This window comes from Muntiacus reevesi, chromosome 2 (genome assembly GCF_963930625.1).
Source record: "Muntiacus reevesi chromosome 2, mMunRee1.1, whole genome shotgun sequence".
Taxonomy (NCBI): domain Eukaryota; kingdom Metazoa; phylum Chordata; class Mammalia; order Artiodactyla; family Cervidae; genus Muntiacus; species Muntiacus reevesi.
This window is the reverse complement of record NC_089250.1, coordinates 111,846,917-111,867,266: the sequence shown is the minus strand read 5'-3', so window position 1 is coordinate 111,867,266 and position 20,350 is coordinate 111,846,917. Positions and strand designations below refer to the sequence as shown.

General features: G+C 43.1%; 1 protein-coding gene across 8 annotated transcripts in view; it reads left to right on the top strand.

Annotated features, from left to right (window-relative positions):
- KCNMA1 (potassium calcium-activated channel subfamily M alpha 1) overlaps positions 1–20,350 on the top strand; it is a 748,269-nt gene that overhangs the window by 529,007 nt on the left and 198,912 nt on the right. For all 8 annotated transcript variants that reach the window (XM_065922697.1, XM_065922687.1, XM_065922690.1 and 5 more), the window contains 3 exons: positions 92–174; positions 3,643–3,712; positions 9,053–9,208. In XM_065922697.1, coding sequence (XP_065778769.1) covers positions 92–174; positions 3,643–3,712; positions 9,053–9,208 — 309 coding nt within the window. The remainder of the gene's footprint in view (positions 1–91; positions 175–3,642; positions 3,713–9,052; positions 9,209–20,350) is intronic.

The following is a 20,350-nucleotide window of genomic DNA, read 5'->3' as shown; positions in this document are numbered from 1 at the left end:
CAGATTCCCCCAGAGCTGTCAGCAGAGAGAGACTGCAACCAAGGATGTCTATTCATATTTTTGTGTTCTGTGATTTTCTTTGGTGTCTTAGATAGAGTCAGCAGATGCGTGCCTCATCCTTGCTAATAAGTACTGCGCAGACCCCGACGCCGAAGATGCCTCCAACATCATGAGGTAATCTCGGGGAGGCAGGGAGGGCTCTGGGCTGGGTGCTCTGGGGCCACTTGCTGCTCTGTTGGGTCCCTCTCCAGAGCACTGTCTCTGCAGGACCTTCTTTCCTCATTAGCCACCTTATAGGCCCAGGGTGGGGGGAACGGAGGCTGTGGTGGGTGAAGAAGGCATCGCCAACCAAAAGCTCAGCCTTGAAAGATATGAGGGCTCACAAGCAGACTTGGGGTGCAGGACTCGCAAAGGAAAGATAGGTTTCATTGGGAATATGCCTAAACTAGGGGGACATTTTGGAATATCCAGAAATGTTCTTGGTTGTCATAGTTAGGGGACAGCACTGCTCATGTCTGCTGGATAGAGGCCAAGGTTACTACTCAACATCCTACAATGCACAGGACGGGCCCCTGTAGCAGAAAATTGTCTGGTCCCAAATGAGGAGCCCCATGTTAGGGCATTCCAAGTACATCTATAGCACATTGATTAATATCTCCCACAATGAGGGGTTTGTTGATCAATTGGCTTGTTTCCACCAGTTTCCCCAGATGAAATAGTTTTCTTTACCGAAAGCCTCCTCAGTGCTTTCAATACTCATATGAATTTCTAAGGTAATGTTCTGTAGAGAGTTTCTCAAACCTATTTGACTACAATTCCCTTCCCCCCGCCCCCCCCCTTTTTCTAACAGAACACCTCCTGGTGAGGGTGGGGGAGTGGCAGTCAGTCTTTGGAAAACGCTTCCCAATAGCTTTGTTGTAAATAGGCTAGGCCCGTCTAAGCCCATTTTCAGGCCAACTTCTGCTCCTTTTTTTTTATCATTTCAGGAGAAAATTGTTCTGTATTTTTCTTCACATAGACCCATGTTCTGGACATCTTGGGGCTATGCGGTGACCAGAAAGTAAGATATTTTGCTCCAAACAGTCAAAACTCTTTTTGGATTCTTCCTGACTGGAGCATAAATTTCAGAGTAGTTAAGAGAACTGGGGGGGATTGTAAAGAGAATCTTCAGGAGAAGAGATGAACTAAGAGGAAACATTTCACTCCCACTAGATTCCCAGGAACTCTTGGCTAATTGTGAACAGCCATCCTTTGGGTCTAGACCAAGATTCCCCTCTCCCTGCAGCTTGGTTTCCCGTGTCCTGGGAATTTACCTGGGGTGGAGGCTAGGGAAGTTGCCTTTGCACCACTACATTGCTCGCTTCTCCTTGGCTTTGCTTTTCCTCAGTGGTCCCAGGGCCATGAGCTTTCCCATCAGTGAGGGGGCGGAGTTCCTCTGGAGCACGTCCGTCCTCCTCTCAGCATCTGGTCTTTGTGTCTGGCAAGTGACATCTGGCCCAGTGTGCTCTTTCTGCTCGCTTTTCTTTGACAGTACACTTAGTGCAGTCATCCTAAGAGAGTCAATGCACTAATTCCTGTAGGCACTGGGCTTCCCAGGCTGCAGGGAATTGGTGGAATGGGGACCTGCTTCCACATCTGGGCCTGTCCCATAACCAGTCACAGTTCCAAAGTGACCACAGTGGCCCCAGCTTAAGGTGCATCACTTGACTGTTTCCTTGAACTAGGGTTTCTAGCCTTCACATTTCTGTGTCATTTAAAGTGATAAAATTGTAGCTTTTAAAGAACACTGTTTTTCAAAATGTCAAATGAAAAACCAAAAGAAGATGAAGCTTAATGTTTTGACCCTATGGAGAAACTTGGGGGCTGGTACTGCCTTTTATTTTACTTTTTTAAGTGAATAATTGATAATAGTTTCGAAATGGGCATTTCTTTTCACAGTATTTTGTTTAAGCCCTGATGACAGTAGGGTTAACATGAAGACATACAGGGTACCTTATGCCAAGGCATAAAAATGACTGAACAAAGGTAATATCAGAAGTGTGATTAAGCCATCCCTTAGCCAGAATCAGAACTAAGGCCCAGTCAGCAGAAGGAAGTGGGAAGCTCAGGGTTAAAAAATGGGCTCTGTCTTTCCCTTATTTGTATAATCCTCCTTTCTCCTTAGTTTAATGAGACCAATCTGCCCCTTTTGAAATTAAAATGTCAAAGATCTGTTTGAAATGAGCTAATGCAGAAAACTGGCTGATGCTGTGAACTGAATTCCGAGAGCTGACAGAGGCTCAAAGTCCTTGAGTTATAAGCATTGGCCAACACAATACTTTTTCAACAATAAAATGAAATCCTTCAAGTGTAAAAGCCCAGGGTGAATTTGTTCAGGGAGAGGTTTCTGCATGATCCATTTCCTAAATTCACAAGTGGTCGCTTTTCAGACAAAGTTGCTTCCTGGCTGCTTTCTCTCCATCTTTGCACAAAAAGGGATGAAGCATAGAGCACTTCCTGGTGGGAAGTTTGTGGGGGTGGTCATGATAAATGCACTTGCATTTCTGATTAGGCTTAGGAGGTGGGCCTTTTGTGGAATTCCTTTCTTTAGCCTTCCTTGTCACAGAAGGAAATGTACAATGTCACCTCTGACAGAGTCGGTAATGACAAAAACCATAACTTACACATGGAGAGAGCTTTTAATGATTTCAAAGCATTTTCACATCTGGTTTTTCATGTGCTGCTCATACCAAAGCCTGTGAAATACATAAAGCAGGTACCATTGCCCCCAGTGTCCAGATGAGGTAACAGTCACAGAGTGCCCAGGGATTTCCTGAAGGTCACCCAGTTTGTTAGTATAGCAGCTGGGACTAGTATGCAGGTGTTTCTAGTCCTCTGTTCCCAGCCCCTCCCCTTTCAGCATAGTGATTGTTATGGGGAACAGAAGAGGGAGGGTTGAGGTGGGGGCAGGCAGTGGTTAATACTAAATATGGACTGAGAACAGTTCGGGGGAATTTTCCAGCAGACCATGACCTCCACAAGGCCCTGGCATTTATCTAACCAGCATCAAAGTCGTCATCTAGATGCTATTAACTATCAAAGGCTGAGTCATGGATCCCCTCCTAAGAGTCCTGCTCAGAAATCATTTCTGTGAGAGTGGCCATGTGTGCGTGACAATTAGAATCATTTGTCAGGCTGCTTGTCTGATTTGTCACGTTGTCTCATGTTGTTAACTTGGAATACTGGACTCAGAGCAAATCGTTTCTGGGCTCTTCCCTAGGGTATGTGAGATGGCAAACCTCTGTTGGTTGCACGAGTAGAACTTGCTTTATTTTGATGCCTAGGTAGGCAATAAGCCCATGACACCCTGCTCCAGACCCCCCATGCCCAGTACACACACACCATCACCATGGCATCACAGGATCTCTTTCTTCTTTCATGTCTAAGACACGGTCTATGGCCACTCTGTGAGTTCCTTTTCACACGACCATGGGATATGGTGGTGGAAACACAGTTTAACTTGGCCAAGTGCCTGTAGCCCCTCTGAAGTCCCTGGCTGCTGGCCCCATAGTCACTGCATTTGGATGTAATCAAATTAATCTTCCCATCAGACTCCAAGGGTGAGGCAGACCCTGGCTCAGCTTTTGTTCTCTTCTCTTTCAGAGTCATCTCCATAAAGAACTACCACCCGAAGATAAGAATCATCACTCAGATGCTGCAGTATCACAATAAGGTAGGGCAGCAAGCCTGTCCCAGGCTCAGAGGTACAGATGGGGTCCAAGCTCTCATGAGTGTGAGGTCTAGCTGCACACTCGTGTGTGCATGCATGTACACATACACCAGTGCCATCCAGAGACCTGGAGGAGGGGTGATGGGTGAAAACCTCCCGGGACATTTCTTCAAGTCCAGACACCTTGTTTGCAGGTGTTCCTTGGAGGGAAACTTCTTCACGTACTGACTTATTTATTCAGGAAACATTTGTTGGTCCCCTGGGTTCAGAAGCATCAATATGCCCTTAGACTCCATTCCAACAACCTCCATTTCTGTGTGCTGCACTCATTTCTTCCATTGGTATTTAGCAAATACCTATTACTTGGTTGGCACTTGGCCTGCCTCCTCCAAGCCCACATGGAAAGGGTATGTGCTCAGGGATTTTGCAGTCAAGGTGGAGAGTGTCCTAGGTGAGTGAGGGCACTTTTCTACCTGAGACCAGGTGAACTTGGGGGGATGGACCGTGCATTGGGTGGAGAATGTGGAACATGGTGTTCTCAAACTCAGGGTGAGAATGTGTACAGTTGAATTCAGGAAAATAGCTGGCTCTCCAGAGATTAAACATAAAAGGATTTTCCTAGTGTTACAGTTTAGGGGGGAGAAGGAAATGGCAACCCGCTCCAGTACTCTTGCCTGGAAAATTCCGTGGACTGGTAGACTGCAGCCCATGGGGTCGCAAAGAGTCGGACATGACTGAGCAACTTCACTTTACTTCACAGTTTAGGGGATATCAGAAGGAAAACCAGTGTTGGAGTCTATGCTGTTTTCCTTATGATTCCTTCTGCATAAACCACAATCCTATCTCTCATTCAGAGGCAGTGCTCCTTTGCTTGGCTATCAGGAGACTCCAAGGAAAACAGCTTTGGGGGAGGGAAGGTGGCGTCTCTCTGTGTTTGATGTGGAACCAGTTATGAGAAACTGGAGGCTGCTCAGTACCTGCCACCAGGTGTCCTGTCTGGACAGAATAACTCCCTGCTGGGATGTGAGTGAGCGTTTGTCCCATCTTATGGGCCATATTCCCTACGAAATAGGCAGTCAGGTGACCCAGAGAGGACTCCGTTCTGCCAAATGTGCCAGTGCCGTGCCATTATTTCTTAATTGCTGGCAAGCGCTGTCCCATCTTGCTGTGTGGAAGCCCGTCAGAGGTATTGTGGACTGGAGCCTGCTGCCAGTGACTGGGATGCTGCCCACGGCCTTCTGCCGCCCAGCCCTCCCAGTTGGTTCCACCGCAGACTGTACTGGGCTCCAGCCAGTGGATTGGGTGGTGGGCACCCAAGGTCACAGTGTCTTCTTTGTCTCTGGAAAACCCAGGACACTAAAGAGAGAAAGTGAGGGTATTGGTAACCCACCGGCACCAATCTGGAGAAGTCTTAATAGCAGCCCCTGTAGGTGGAGGTGAAGTTTATGAGCAAGGCTGTGGCTGGTGAAAGCTCTCGAGGCTGTGAACTCTCCCTCCTTCCTCTGTGATTTGAAATTTCATTTAGTGTGGGAGTGCTTTAAGCCATTGTTTAGATTTGGGGCTGAGTTTAGATTGAATAGGAAAATGAATGTTGTATGTTTAGAAAAGGATGTCAGTTCCTTTTCTTCTCCTTCCAATGAGAGCTGATATAGCATCTTCAAGGAATTAAGGAGAATTTCAGCTCTGTGATTCTTGTTAATGACCTAGGGTCCAGATGCCACTGGTCAGTCTTCACATGATCAGGGCAAGTTGAACGTCTTTTACAGTCTCTGCCTTGCCATTGTTCAGAAACAATGATGAACACATAAATCGACCCATGATTAATTGCTTAAAACACATTTTGTTTAGAACCACCCCAAGCTATTTGGGTTTCAGAGTTAGGAAAAATCACTTATAAGACTTTGTTCTTATAGGATGTGTGAGAGTGAATGGGACATAGTGACTTTGTTACAGGGCTCTTTTCGTTTCCTTTTCCTCTTATAGGGAAAGAACAGGAAGTCTACTGGTCATTATTTGTCATCTCATTCCTTGTAGAATTGCAAATAGGCATTCTTCACTTTGCTTTACAATTTTGCTGTTTTTTTTAAAGATCCTCCTAGCTACCTAAGATCCTAGCTACCTTTATAATATTACTTTTCTTCATCTCTTAGCACTTTCTTTTAACCCACAACTAGATGCCCATAGATCTCCATCCATTAAAACTTGCTTTCAAAAAAACAAACTTGCTTTCAGGAAAGAACCTGTTGCATGCATGTACACTTACATGACTGTCAGCATATTCCATAGGATACTTAATTCCATAATTGAATACCAACCTTAAAATAGGAAGAACTTCAATTCCCCACGATCTATTGATGGTAGTATTCTAGGATCTAGGGATGCAGGGAAGCAGTCTTCTTTCTTTCCATATAAAACTGGTCCTGAGTTTCTCATCATCATAATCTCAGACATTTGTGTCATATTTTACAGTTTTAAAAGAGCTTTGACATCCATTATCTCATTTAGTCCTCATTTAACCACCTGTGCCTTTCAGTATCCCAGTGTCACTGCAGACCGTAGGTCTAAGTTCTGTCTCAGACAGAGCATCTCTGATGGGTACAACTCATGGTCGCTTGGGAGACAGTGAACTAAGAGACAGAACTGCCAACTGCCACCCTCTCATTCAGTAGAGCCACAGGCTGTTGAACTAAATTGTGGTTCCCCTGAGTAGGACTTACAGAAGGACTGAGGGTCTCCAAAGTCCATCTGTTTACCCCAGTAGAGTTCAAGGAGAGAAACACTCAGCCTTACCATCTCCCAACATGGAAAGGAGATGATGCAGGGTTTTTTTCTTATTTGAGTGCAAAGGGCTTAAAACTCTTGAAGGAAAGGATGCTTTATGACATCTTGAAAAAATGTCACTCCTGATGAGTTCACTATCAATGGACTTTTAAAATGTTCCCAGCAGACTCTAGAAAAAGAGATCTTTGTCTGTGACCAGAAGCCAAGTCCTAGTGGCCCAGTGGAGATGGACATTCTCTGAGCTTTCTCACTGTAAACCCTTATACTTGAGCACAAATGTTACAGTGTTTGCTCCGAGGTGAGCAAAAACTGGCACATGGGGATATGAGAGACCATCTTAAAAAGATTTTTTTGTTTGTTTGAAGGTACCATGAAGGTTACATTGTGTCTGTCTGGGGCTTGGACCACCCACATCTCCTTTCACACTTGATGATTTATGTGTTCATGACTTAGATTTAATTTCTCCTCATTCTTCTCAGATGATGCTCATGCAGATGAGTGTTTTTCCACTTAGCCTGATATATTCTCTATGATACCAGGGACGTAAAGGGGGAAAAATGGGCTTCTTAAGCCAGTGAAGGATAGGGAGAGAAATGAGATAAAGGGCAAGGTAATTAATGGAATTGAGTCTATGATGTGGGAAGATCTCTGATACTTAGCTTGACAGAAATTCCCATCTGCTATAGCCCACACATGGGACTATTTTAACTGCTTTCATTGGGGAGGATACAGTCAGCTTTCCCAGGAATAAACACTGCTGGATTAGGATTCACAAGATTGTTACAGAACAGGATTTTGTAAGAGGGAATTTCACAAGAGTGGTATTTCTGAAAGCCAAGCTTGGAGCCACTGGACTTGGTCGTGGCTCCACAGTGGAGTCTTCTCTTTCTAGTAGCACACCTATCGTATATTGCCCTGAAAGTGAAGGGACTCCTCCTTTGTGCTCCTTGTGTTTGCTGATACCTGGAGAGAAATAATCATTTCAGGGCCATAGAGTATAGAGTCTTGGCATTAGCAGAAGCCTAGAAGGGCCTGACTTAGCTTCCTGTGCAAAGCATGAGTCTATCTACTGAGTCTTGGAGAAATGCATACTGAGTTTTAGGGACAAAGACCTTGCAATTTTGGAGGTAACTTTCTCCAATTATTAGGCAAATTACATCCTTAAAAACTTCCTTTATAAAACAAGTCAGAAAGCTTCTTTCTTATAACAGACACCAGTCAGTCATTCCTAATTCTGGACCAAAGCAAGACAGGCCTGGTCTCTGCTCATCACAGCAGGACCTGAGGTATGTACAGGAAATCATCCCGTCTTCCTGGAGGTGTGGAGCTGCTTCAGGCTGAATGCTGCTGGCTCCCTTAACTGTTCTTCAAAAGATGTTTTTTTAGAAACCATGTCTCGTCTTAAAGCCTGTCATTTTTCTCTGGGAGTTATTCAGTTGTCAACTTCTCTTTTTAAATCTGACTGTTTTAATCTGACAACTGGATCAAGTGCTGGGGAAGTAGCCTGACCAGTTCACAGCAGAAGAGAACATTCGTATGTCCTGTGATCTGGAGACAGTTTCTGATGAACTACCATTGGGTTTTTCTGTAATCTGTCACAGATTGGCCTCTTTTGGAGATTTTTAGTTTACCCAAACACTTTTTCTTTTTCTGTCCCTTCATATCTGTTGCCAAATAAGAGCTTCTCATTTTGGATTTATATAATTGATTTTTTTAAACCTAAGTGCTATACTTGACATTACGGCCTTTTGAATCTTTTCTGGTTGTTTTTTTGGCCCATTTTCCAACTCTGGATAACTTTTGGGCCTTAATTCTTTAGTCTAGTGTATTATCTTTGATTCTCTGCTTCATGCCACTTAAAAATAATTGGATGATCATGCCGCTGGGTCCTCGTTTCAGGATCTGACCTCACTGGTGAATAGGATCAGTCCATCTGCAAGAGATTGTAACATGTCTCCACTGTGACATGCCTGATAATTTAGGGCAGTGCTTCTCAAAAAGTGGTTCCTAGCTCAGCATTACCTTGAACCTGTGAGAAATGAAAATTCTCCAATCTTACCCCATCCCCAAAGAGTCAGAACCTGTGGGGGAGAGGGTGACAGTTTGTAAACCCTTCAGTTGATTTGGATGCCCACTCAAGCTCTGGAGCCATAGAGCAAGAGGTCTGGGAAGGCACATAAAAAAGAAATCTAAAATATACAGGTGTCTGACAGTCTTAAGGTTTTTTGGAGAACCAATGTAGAACAACCTAGCCAGACATTCTAGTAGCACAGGTTGACGTGTCTGTCACAAGAGGAAATTTTCTCTGGACTCTGTTTGGCTCAGTGACAAACCCAAGGGGAAGACTTGGACTTGGTAGGTGAGAAGCAGAGCTGCAGAGAGACTGAGATCTAATGCACAGAAGAGCTGAATAAAGCAGGAAACGCCAGACCCAGGCAAGGGAAAGGAAGGCGGAGTCTGGATGACCCTGAGCAGTTGCGAAATACTGGGTTTCCCAGAGGAGACTTTAAACAATTGAACATTTAACAAAGTAAAGTCTCATACCTGTTTTTGTTTCTGCAGGCCCATCTGCTAAACATCCCGAGCTGGAATTGGAAAGAGGGGGATGATGCAATCTGCCTCGCAGAGCTGAAGCTGGGGTTCATCGCCCAGAGTTGCCTGGCTCAAGGGCTCTCCACCATGCTCGCCAACCTCTTCTCCATGAGGTCATTCATAAAGGTAACGTCTCGTCCGATTAGAGCGCATTAGTCCCGGATTCAATTTGTCGTGGGGTTGAGTAGAGAGCACAACTTAAACTCAAAACAGATCGACGGGCTTTAACCACTCTGGTTTAGGAGAAATTCCTTGTTACAGATTTGGGCACAAGGCCAGCTTCTTTCAAAATTATGTTTTTATTTTTATTTGGCACATCCATGGCCATTAAATGATTGTTCAAAGCACGATCCTCTCTCTTATTTTAGATAAACCACATGTTTATCTATCAACAAAGCCTCCGCTGTTAAAACAAAAATATGATTTATATACATTCCATATGGCACCAGCGCGCCTAAAGAAAAGAATTATCATTTTGCTCTTTTACATCAAGTGGCTGCTGGACCTCTCACTGTGCGGATAAATGCAGACCATGTGTTTGTGCTGAAGCCCAAACCCCAACAACATAATTCATTTATTTATTTCTCCACAATCAAGGAGGCCAGCAGGGCTGACATGCCATGGTTGTTTGAATGAAGAGTCAAGGGAGGAACTGAGTCCTGGGCCACAGGGCCCTTTACACCGTGAGATGGGCGGTCTGGATATACTCATCGGGTGGTCAGCAATTCACCCACTAGGGTGACTGGGCAGCCTCTCCAAAGTCCCAAAAGTGGCCCCTGACCACTGAACTAACTCAGACAAAGGAAGACCTAACTTTGTTCTCACAGGCCAGGCCAGGAATGTTTCTAGGACATCGGGTTGAGGACCCAGGATTCTGCTGAGTGAGCTTTGAGAGCTCTTGGTGATCCTTATCCTGGGATTGCTTAGCCTAGACAGGCAAGGGAGCAAACCAGCACAGTAAATCTGTCTAGACTGGGCCTCCTTGATTTGGCATTGGTGGCCATTAGCTCAAGATCTAGCCTTATATTCCTCTCCCTGTTATTTGTTTATTTACATTACCCTTCCTGAATTGCTAGTGGTTGAGGTAGGAAATGAGTCAGTCACTAGGAGATCCTGCAAAGGAGCCAGAAACTCTGAAATCGAAGGTGTGAACTCTCCAGCCTTTTGCTGCCATTGTTGCTGCCTCCACTACCAGCAGTTGGGAGTGACCCTGGATGCAGAGACAGGGGTAGGTTGGGAGGATGGGGATGCAGGTGATGAGCTAACTCCCTGTCAGGGCTCACCCTCAGCATCCATAAGTTATGTGACTTAGGATTTTCATCTCAGTCCTTACCCTCTCTGCCCACCTCATTTACATTATTTAGCCAATTTATAGTTAATGTTACAGAAAAGAACAAATCATCCTGAAGTCCTTTCAATCACTTTAGTGACGGATGCCTTGATGAAAATATCCTTTAGTTACTATGTGCCCAGAGACCTCAGCTCTGCAAAATCCTGGCTCAGACCCAGCTCACAAATAAGGACATTGCTTTTCTTTAAATGGCTCCTTTAATCCAGGCTGCCAGTCCCCTGCCTGGATACAACTGAATGCAAGCAGATAGAGGCAGCAGGGAGGTCTTTGTGGCTGGACTCAGAGACAAGCCTCAGAGCCAGATGTAGCCTGGTTGTCTCCCAGGGCTCTTACATTCAACACAAGGAGCCCAGACCAGGATAAAGGACTGTCACCAAGCGAGCTCCTCTGGCTCGTCCAACCAAGCTCTGATGGCTTCTTCCAGCAGGGAATTACCCACAGGACCAGCACACGTGGTCTGGGGACTTGGGCTCTGCTTCCTGGTGTTGATGGAACACGGCCTTGGCAGGGCCCCACCCCACATGGGGCACTTGACATGCGTATGTTTTGATTTTGTGGTGCCTGCGTGGAAACTAGATCTGCCTGTCAAGAAAATTAATAAAATGGATGTGACGCTGATCCTTCAGTGTTATTACCAGCAGGGAGAAAGAACTTCTGTCCAAATTTCCTCAAGACCCTAAAGGGCCTCACCTCTGTAGCCAAGGATGTCCCCTCCAGCCCTCGCTAATTCCACTGCCAAGTTCCTATTTAGGAAGAGCCTGCGGGAGAGGCCTCGTCGGGCCCTGGTATAACTCAGAACACATTTCCCTCCCAGGGTCATGTTACCATGTTATTTGTGTCCAGGGCCAAACCCCTCCATGTTGGGAGGTAGCTCTTTGAATATGACCTTCACCTTCTGACATTCAAGTGATCTTTGTGATGGAATTTGCTAAGGCACATGACCTGTATATAACAAGTGTATATAACAAGTGATATGTTTTCTTTTTTTCCTTTTGCACATGCTCCCAATTCTGTCTTCACACTCTTATCCTCCACATTCCAGATCCTTGTTTCTTTTAGGTCATAGTAAACAACATAATGATGCTCTCTTTGGCATATTTTATATATTGTCTCACATTCCAGGGGTCACAAAGCCTTATTTGGGGTGTTGGATGGAAAAGAGAATCTATACCTGGATTACTGTTTGCAGAAATGGCTCCCTTCTGCAGTGTCCTCTGTGTCCTGTGGTAGAGAGTTTATCTTCCATGGGGAGAGGCAGGCCTGGAGGGATGGAGGGAGGTGGGATGAGGCTTCGGCAGGACCTGATCCCTTGAGAAAGCTTAGCATTTCTGGAAGCTGAAGGTGGAGTGTGAGCTCACCCTCTTCCTGGCCCTGGGCAGATATGATGTCTGTTCCTTCCTCCTGTGGAATACATTGTAACCTGACCCTGCTGAAAGAAAACAGAACAAGACTGAAACAGGAATGATGTATCACAGTGACTGTCCACCAGGCTTTTGGAATGCATGAGGCCAAAAAGCCAAGCCTGACAGTGAGGGTGATAAAGTTTCATGAAAGGAAGAGGGACTACTGACAAATGGAAGATACCAAAGAGACCCATCCCTGGGGTGCCAGAAAATACAGAGGAGCACCTCTTTATCCCTTCAGCAAGGGCACTTTCAAAGACCTTTTGCCCTAGGGTGCCAAGTCATTGCCCCTGAACGCCTTCCTCTGAATTGATCTAAACTTTTGGGGAATCCGTTCATATTTTTAGCTTATATCTTTGGAGTTAATGAATTCCTTAAGTTTCCTTGTGTGCATGTGTGTGTGCTGAATCGCTTCAATTGTGTCTGATTCTTTGACACCTATGAACTGTAGCCTACCAGGCTCCTCTGTCCATGGGATTCTCCAGGCAAGAATACTGGAGTGGCCTGCCATGCCCTCCTCCAGGGGATCATTCTGACCCAGGAATCAAGCCTGTGACTCCTGCATTGCAGACAGATTCTTTACCTCTGAGCCACTGGGGATGCCCTTAAGTTTCCTTAAGAATTCCTGACTGCTGTTAAAGACTTATTTCTGACTGTTTGTCCTAAATTTGCTCCACTTAACCTTCAAGACATGGCCTGTGTAGTTTCTTGTGTGCTGTGATTTGTTGAACAAATCCACCCTAACTTTATAAGTCAATACCTTTTATGAAAGCAGCTCAGACTGGTCACTCAGGGGTCTTGTGGCCCAGCAGCTTGTTGCTTATGATGCAGGTGAAGCATTTTGTCCACCAGGACCCAGTTCTCACGCTTGAATGCCTTGAAGAAGTGCAGTCAAATACCCTGAGTCCTGTGACTTGTCAATATCTATGTTATCAATCGGGCTCAGAACATCCTGTTCATTGACTGTTATCTGATCTCCTACCACCCACCTGTCAGGTTCAAATGAGAATCTTCCTAAATATCTTCTGGACCGACCAAGACAAATGAACTACTTCGCTTATCTGGCATTGCCTCATCCATGAATAAGTGGCCACACGTATCCTCTCCTTGGCATCCTCACTTGGATGTAATTAAGATCCATTGATTTAGAAAAAAAATTTTTTTAGAGTTTTGCCATGTAATATTAAACTTCGTCTTCAAAATATCTGGTTTCAAGCTGGGGCTTGACCTGCTATCTTTGTGAACTGGGCTATTATTTTTATTGGGATTAGCTGTCCTTGGACATGCTGAATTGTGTGTGTGGGTGTTATATTTTAGAGAGTGATTAACTCTTGATATTTCTTTTCAATCCATGCTGCCTTCGAATTTAGCACATTTAAATTGTTCTCAGAATCGCCGATGATTTTAACTCTGCTAATCTACCATTTTACACACACACACACAGCCTAGAACATGGTGTATATTCCATAACTTTTTCTTGTTTCAATAAATCGATTATGAAATTGGAGGAATACATGATGCACTTCTTTTATTTTCTTTGTTTTACAAGATTTGGAATTTATGGGTGAAATTTACTGAAGATTGATTACAGCACAGTCTCTTCTATCACATTGTCTATTTCTGAATAAGGAAGCACTAGGGAAATCAGGCCCATGTTATTCAGGTTGTATCTTTTAAAAAAAAATATATTTATTAATTTGACTTTGCCAGGCCTTAGTTGTAGCATGTGGGATCTTTAGTTGTGGCATGTGGAATCTAGTTCCCTGCTTTGAGAGTGTGGAGTCTTTTAGCTGCTAGACTACCAGTGAGGTCCCTCAGACTGTATCTTGGCCAAGGTGGACTTTGCTGTATGTAGAAACCATTTGTTCAGTATTGCCATTGTCATATTGAGATAAACTGTCAGCAGTATAGAGTCCAAGTACTAATTGTAGCCAAGGGAATTGTTTTTAGTACCTTTATTTTGGGTTATATTTATGTATATATGTGTGCATATATAAAAACATTATGGTTTAGGAGATGGAAATAGAAATCAAGAGTCTTTAGTAATAGCTAGACTGTAGTGGGTTCTCACTATGTGCCAAGCCCTATGCTAAATGCAGTATGGGCTTTGTCGTTTTTAATTTTCACAAACCACCCTAACTTGGCATTATCATCATTACCTCTGTACAGGGGCAGGTTCTGTGGGTTAAGGAAAGTTTAGCACCTTGTGTGAGAATGTAAAGCTCGGAATTGGCAAACTCACACGTCAAACCAGGAATGCTGGTTCCAAGTCCATCCTTGAGTATTTCTAGAAGAAATAAGATAAACGATAAGAGGGAACCTTAGTTTTCTGTAGTTTATATTATGGGAACTCTTGATTCAATAGAGATTCCCCAGGCACCTACCATATTTTAAGCAGTGTGCTAATAACCCTGTTATGCTTATGGCTAAGAGGCACTCATAAGCTTCAAGAAGCTTCTGTTCTGACTGGGATGTCTGGGCACAGGTTTGCACAGCCCTATCCTGTGGCTTTTGTTGGCCTTTCTCTCTGGTCAACTCTATAGGGGCAGAAGTCATGGCATTAAGATAGCTAAGGGGTTAACTTAGGCTTGGATGAGTCAAGGTGAGAAAATGAATAGGCTCTCAAGAAGGTAATGACATTACACATGGCCTATTCAGGAGATGAAGCTGATTGACTTAAGTAGGTGCTTCTGGGAGATAGCAAGCAATTCTTATTGGCTGATGGGTGTGTAAGCTCTGGAGACCAGAAGTATTCATCTAGGTGAGGGAGGCATGTGAGAAGCAGGGCTCAACCCTGTGTGGACTGGGAGAGAGGTGGGTGACAGGGTCTCTGAAATGGGGCCAGGACTCCAACTGATAAGGCTGGGATCCAAGTGGCTTTCTGCTCCAGGAGGAAATCCTAATGGTGCCAGAGTAGCGGGTTCACTTGGCAAAGTAAACCTACTTGGGATGTTAGATAGTGAGATGCAAACTGTTGCTTATTCCATACACAAGAGCGATGTCACCCTGATCATGAATGGTATCATAACAGTGGACTTCTACATCCATCACCAGTGGAGAGCTGCTCCTAATACATGTATATTCACTTCCTCGGTAATCTCATTTATTCTCATATATCCTATAGATGACTCCCAGATTTATATCTCTATCCAGAACCCAGCACCAGTGTTGTTTATTTAATTGCTGCTCAACATCATTATTTGAATGCTTCATTTCCTCTGAGACCTAACTTATCCAGAGCTGAATTCCTATTCTTTTTCTGTAAACCTGGTCTTCTCCCATTGCACTGTTGGCAAGATTATCCATCCCATTGCTTGTGCTAAAGTCCTGGGATTCCCCCTTAGCTCCTTTCTTCCTCTCATGTACCATGTTCAATTCAGCAAAAAATCCACTTGGTTCAACTTTCAAAATAAGCCCAGAATCTGTGCACTTCTCACGATCTCCACTTTATTATCAGATTCAGACCACCATTATCTGTCTCCTAAAGTATAATACCAGCATCCTAACTGACCTCCCTGCCTTGCCTTCTCCCTATCCTATTCTGGTCTATTCTCATAGAGCATCAGCAAGCGTGAGTCAGATCCCGTCACCCCTCTGCATAAATCTCTCCATGGTGTCCCATCTCATCAGAATAAAGTTATTGCAAATGTCTAGAGGTCCCATGAAGTCAGGTTCCTATGGCCTCACAGACCTTGTCTCTTAAGTGTTCTGCTCCTTAACATCATCCACACTCCGTTTAGCTAATCTAGGAGTTTTGCACTGGCTGCTTCCTCTGACGGGAATGTTCTTCCCCTAGATAACTTCTGATTTCCCTCTGTCACATCCTTCATGTCCTTGTTTAGTGTTAATTTCTCAGGGAGACCTTTTTCTAAAACATTGAAATCACATTTTTAAAAAGGGATTAAAAACAAACTTTTAGTTGAAGTATAAACATACAAACCAGAGTGTGCATCTGATAAATGGACAGCTTGTTAAATATTCACAGACTTGCACTCCTGTGTAACCAGGGCCTAGATTAAGAAACCGTACTTTATAAGTACCCCTAGGAACCACTGTTTTTAAGCCAGATGACAGTGTATGTTTGGGTCTGTTTTGGGGATTTCTTGGGGGAGCATTAACATCTCTACAATGCTGAGTTCTCCTGTCTATGAAGTTGGTATACATAGGGATATATATACATAAAGGGATGCTTTACATAATAAAGGGGTGTTTTATGAATCAACAGTTTTCCTGGCAAATGTAGGGAAAACAGAAAGAAAGTGACCAAGTTTCACAAATTTTTGTGGGGCTTCTGCGGGTCCCTACAAGGAGTAGATGTCCTACTTTACCATATTCTCTAGGAAGGATCTATATGCTGTCTTAGACGTTATGGGGAGAATAAGGTTTCCATGTGAGAAAAACGTCAGAATTGCATTTTTAAAATTTGCATCCCCCTTCCCTCCACACCCCACATATCCACATCCTTGTCGACTCTCTTGGCTTTGTTTTTCTCCATGGTGTATTGTGTATTGTCTCTTTTCCCAGAAACAGTGTAAGCATTCTGAAGCCTAGAGCTACTTGCTTCTCCCCAGTGCCTAGAACAGCACCTGATTCACAATAGATTCTCAATATATGCATTTTTTAATGAATGAATGGTCTGATCCTTGTCTTACCAGCCTTTATTATGGATAGCTGGGTGGGGGCAGGACCAGCAGAGACTTAAAATTTGAGGTGATTATGGTGCTGAAAACTTTTTCCTCTGCTACTATATGTGGTTCCTTTGCCAAATTAAAGAGCTTTGACTCCATGTATAAACTAGAAATTCAAAACTTTATAGTGCTTGGTGAGGATGCATGGAGTCTGGTTAGATTTGGTTATAAACCATTTTGACTGCCAGAAAATCCAGTCAGTGTGTTGTTTAAATTCACAAATCAAAATAAATGCCCATGAATTGAAATGAATTTGCTGAACGTCAGTATCCCATTTGGGTCAACATCATTGTGCATCCTCTTCTATCCTACTTTAATCTCATTAGATGAGAGGCTCTACCTGCCTCCCCCACTGCTATTGACTCTGCCCAAGATGACTAACACCCACCTGAACGGAGAACAACTTCCCTGGAAACGATTTCAAATGAAGAGAGAATTAATCCATGAACTATTAACAGGGATTCTGTTCCCCTCTGGCCCTGGTAATTTCTAGAACATTGAATTAAAGAGTTCTCAGACCTTTACAAATTCTCAAGGCAAACATTATTAGCAAAGAGAAGCCCATACAGCATGTTAGAAGATTGCCAGAAAATGTCAATGGAATTTCTGAATAAAATAAAAAAGGTTGAAACTCCCTTTCCCCATCTTCTGCCCTTCTCCCTCCTTTCTTCCCCCTAACATGATTAGAAAGTCATTTCATGTGTCTTATATGTTTGGTCTATCAAAGGCAAACGTACATGATTGATGGTGACAGGGAACACATTTAATTCATTATTCTTTACTTTGCAGCAAAATGATTTGTGTAAACTGTCTGCCTAGCATTAAAGGTAAAACAAACTTAGAAACCCCAAAATGTTATATTTTTGTCTAATATTTTCCTTTTGGTTTTATAGCTGTAATCACATATGGATTCTTTTATTTGGCTCTTGGCAAGGACTGAGCAAAGGGGAAGTAACATAGAGAGATTACATAATATGCAAAGCCCTGTGCCTGTTGAGGATGGAGCCCCAGAAACTGCAGTGGCCAGGACTCAGTGTGAAACCCAGGAAAAGCTACCATTCCCCCCAGCCCTTATCAGCTCATAGGATATTGTCACTAACAGGAAGGAAGGCTCTCTTAACCAAGCCTCTGGTACAACATCAAAACAAGCTCTTTCAGAGATTATTGGCCTTTAATTGAGTGCATTTCTGAGTACACCTGGGCATCTTCCTCACCTTCCCCACACACACTACAATTTCTAACTTTTAGCTTTTATGGGTGCTAACCATCATCACTGACTTTTCAGGCAAAAAATCTCAAAATGCTATTAAACTATTAGTAATGAAATCTCAGATTCCCTTACTAAAACTTTTGGTTATCCCTGCCATAAAGTGATATCAAATATAAATCTATGCCCAGAGTAAGGATGAGCGACCTGGACCTCTGAGATGACCATTCTACATATCTCAGGGGTGTGAAGCAAGAAACCACCACTGATTTGATAAGGGAGCTGTTTTGTCAAGATCTTTAAAGTTACCATAGCACCCTACATGAGCATAGCACTTTAGAGTGTAGAATTTATGCATTTCAGTTAAAATACTTTCATCTAATCTGTAGGGTAGGAAGAAACAGGAGAAGGGAAAATAGAAGATGGTTGATGGGAATGATGGTACAAAGACCAGATCACTGCTGGGTCTTTGTGTTCTTCACTCAGTACTTTCCCCACAGTTGCTGCCGCTGCTGCTGCTAAGTCACTTCAGTTGTGTCTGACTCTGTGCAACCCCATGGATGTCAGCCCACCAGGCTCCCCCATCCCTGGGATTCTTCAGGCAAGAACACTGGAGTGGGTTGCCATTTCCTTCTCCAATACATGAAAGTAAAAAGTGAAAGTGAAGTCGCTCAGTTGTGTCTGACTCTTAGCGACCCCATGGACTGCAGCCTCCCAGGCTCCTCCATCCATGGGATTTTCCAGGCAAGAGTACTGGAGTGGGGTGCCATTGCCTTCTCCATTCCCCACAGTTACACTTTGCTTTAAACGTAAACACTTCTTGGTTTTGTATTCAAATCAATGGCTTCTAAGAACAGAAATCACTTTGCAGTATTTACAAAAGTAGTACCCTAGGTTTCTCCAAGCATGCCTAAATACATGATATGAAAATCAAGATATTTTTCAAAGGGGGGAAATTCTTATATCTGCCCTCATTCCCTCCATGGCACCTTAGTATGGAAAAGTCCCAGGCAAGACTGATAAGACCATAATGCCTTGTCATTTGGGAGAATTTGTTGCTCAAGTCAAGTGCTGCGTTGGATCTAGGGAGGGAGATGATGACCAGTTTGCTAAGCAGGGATGTAAAAAAGTTAAAAACCATAGTCCCAACCCTCTAAAGGAGGGTATCAGTGGGTCAGAATGAAGATGCTGGATTTTCAACATGGGGATCATATCAATAAAAGGACACAAGATCCAGAAGAGCTAAACAGTGCTGAGAAGAAGAAAGGAAATTTTCTTACACTGTCTTTCCCAGGTAAAGTTTTTAATTTCGAAAGTTTGGAGGTTTTCTCAAGATGTTAGAGAGTTTCCACATGATCCAGCAGTTCTACTATTAAGTATCTACCCAAGAGAAATGAAACCATATGTATTAATTTCCTCTGGCTGCTATAATAAATTACCACAAAGTTAGTTACTTACAACAGATTTTTTTCCTCTTCCTTTTCTGGAGGCCAGAAGTCTGAATTCAGTTTCTCTGGACTAAAAATCGAAGTGTTTTCAGGGCATCTGTGGATCTTTAAAATTAGGAGACAGGTATTCTGCTTCCAAATATAATAGCAGGAGAGCCATAACAGTTACAGGCATTCCCGTTCCAAAGGGAAAAAAATGGGAGGAAGAAAGGAGCTACTAGCCCCAAGTACCTTCAAAATCCAACCAAACAAGTTCCAATGGGTTTTTAGATCTGGGAATAATCCTCTGTGACTTAAAATTTGCCATCAGTAATGTGATTTCTCCAAATGTGTTCTTCTTCAAAATTGCTCTGATTATTCTAATGCTTTTGGCTTTTCATATATATGTTAGGATCAGCTTTTCTGTATCTACAAAATAAAAAAAACCTACTTATTTTTATTGGAATTGTGTTAATCCTATAGATAAAGTTTGGGGGAACATTATCATTCATGAACTTGAGTTGCAATGCTTGAACATGGTGTCTCCATTTACTTAGATAATCTTTAACTTCTTTAATCAGTGTTTTGTGGTTTTCAACAAACAGATTCTCTATATTTTTGTTAGGTTTATATGTAAATATTACATTTGGGGGGAGGTATTTTAAGTGGCATTTAAAAAAAAATTCAGGTTCCAGTTGTTCATTGGTGGTAAGTGTAAGGAAACATTATTTTTCTATGTTGACATCGAATCCTTCACTATACTGCACCAGCTGGCACTTCTTGCAGGATGTTGAATAGGTGCAGTGAGAGTGGACATCTTTGATTTATTCCTGCTCTTAGGGGAAAAATAATCATTGTTTTATCATTAAGTATAATGTTAGTTTTAGGTGTTTTGTAGATGTTCTCCTAAGGTTGAGGAAGGTCTTTTCTATTGATAATATAATGAGAGGTTGTTTTTTTTTTTTTTTTTTTTTTATTGTGGATGGGTTTTGAATATTGCCAAAGATTTTTCCTGCATCAATTGATAAATCATGTTGTTTTTCTTCTTTACACTGTTAATATTGTGGATTACATTGACTGATTTGAGAACTTTGAACCTGACCCTGTACATTCCAAGACAGACCCCACCTGCTCATGGTGTGATTTATTTATGTCTGTTATCTATTTCTATAGCTATGTATCTATAGATAGA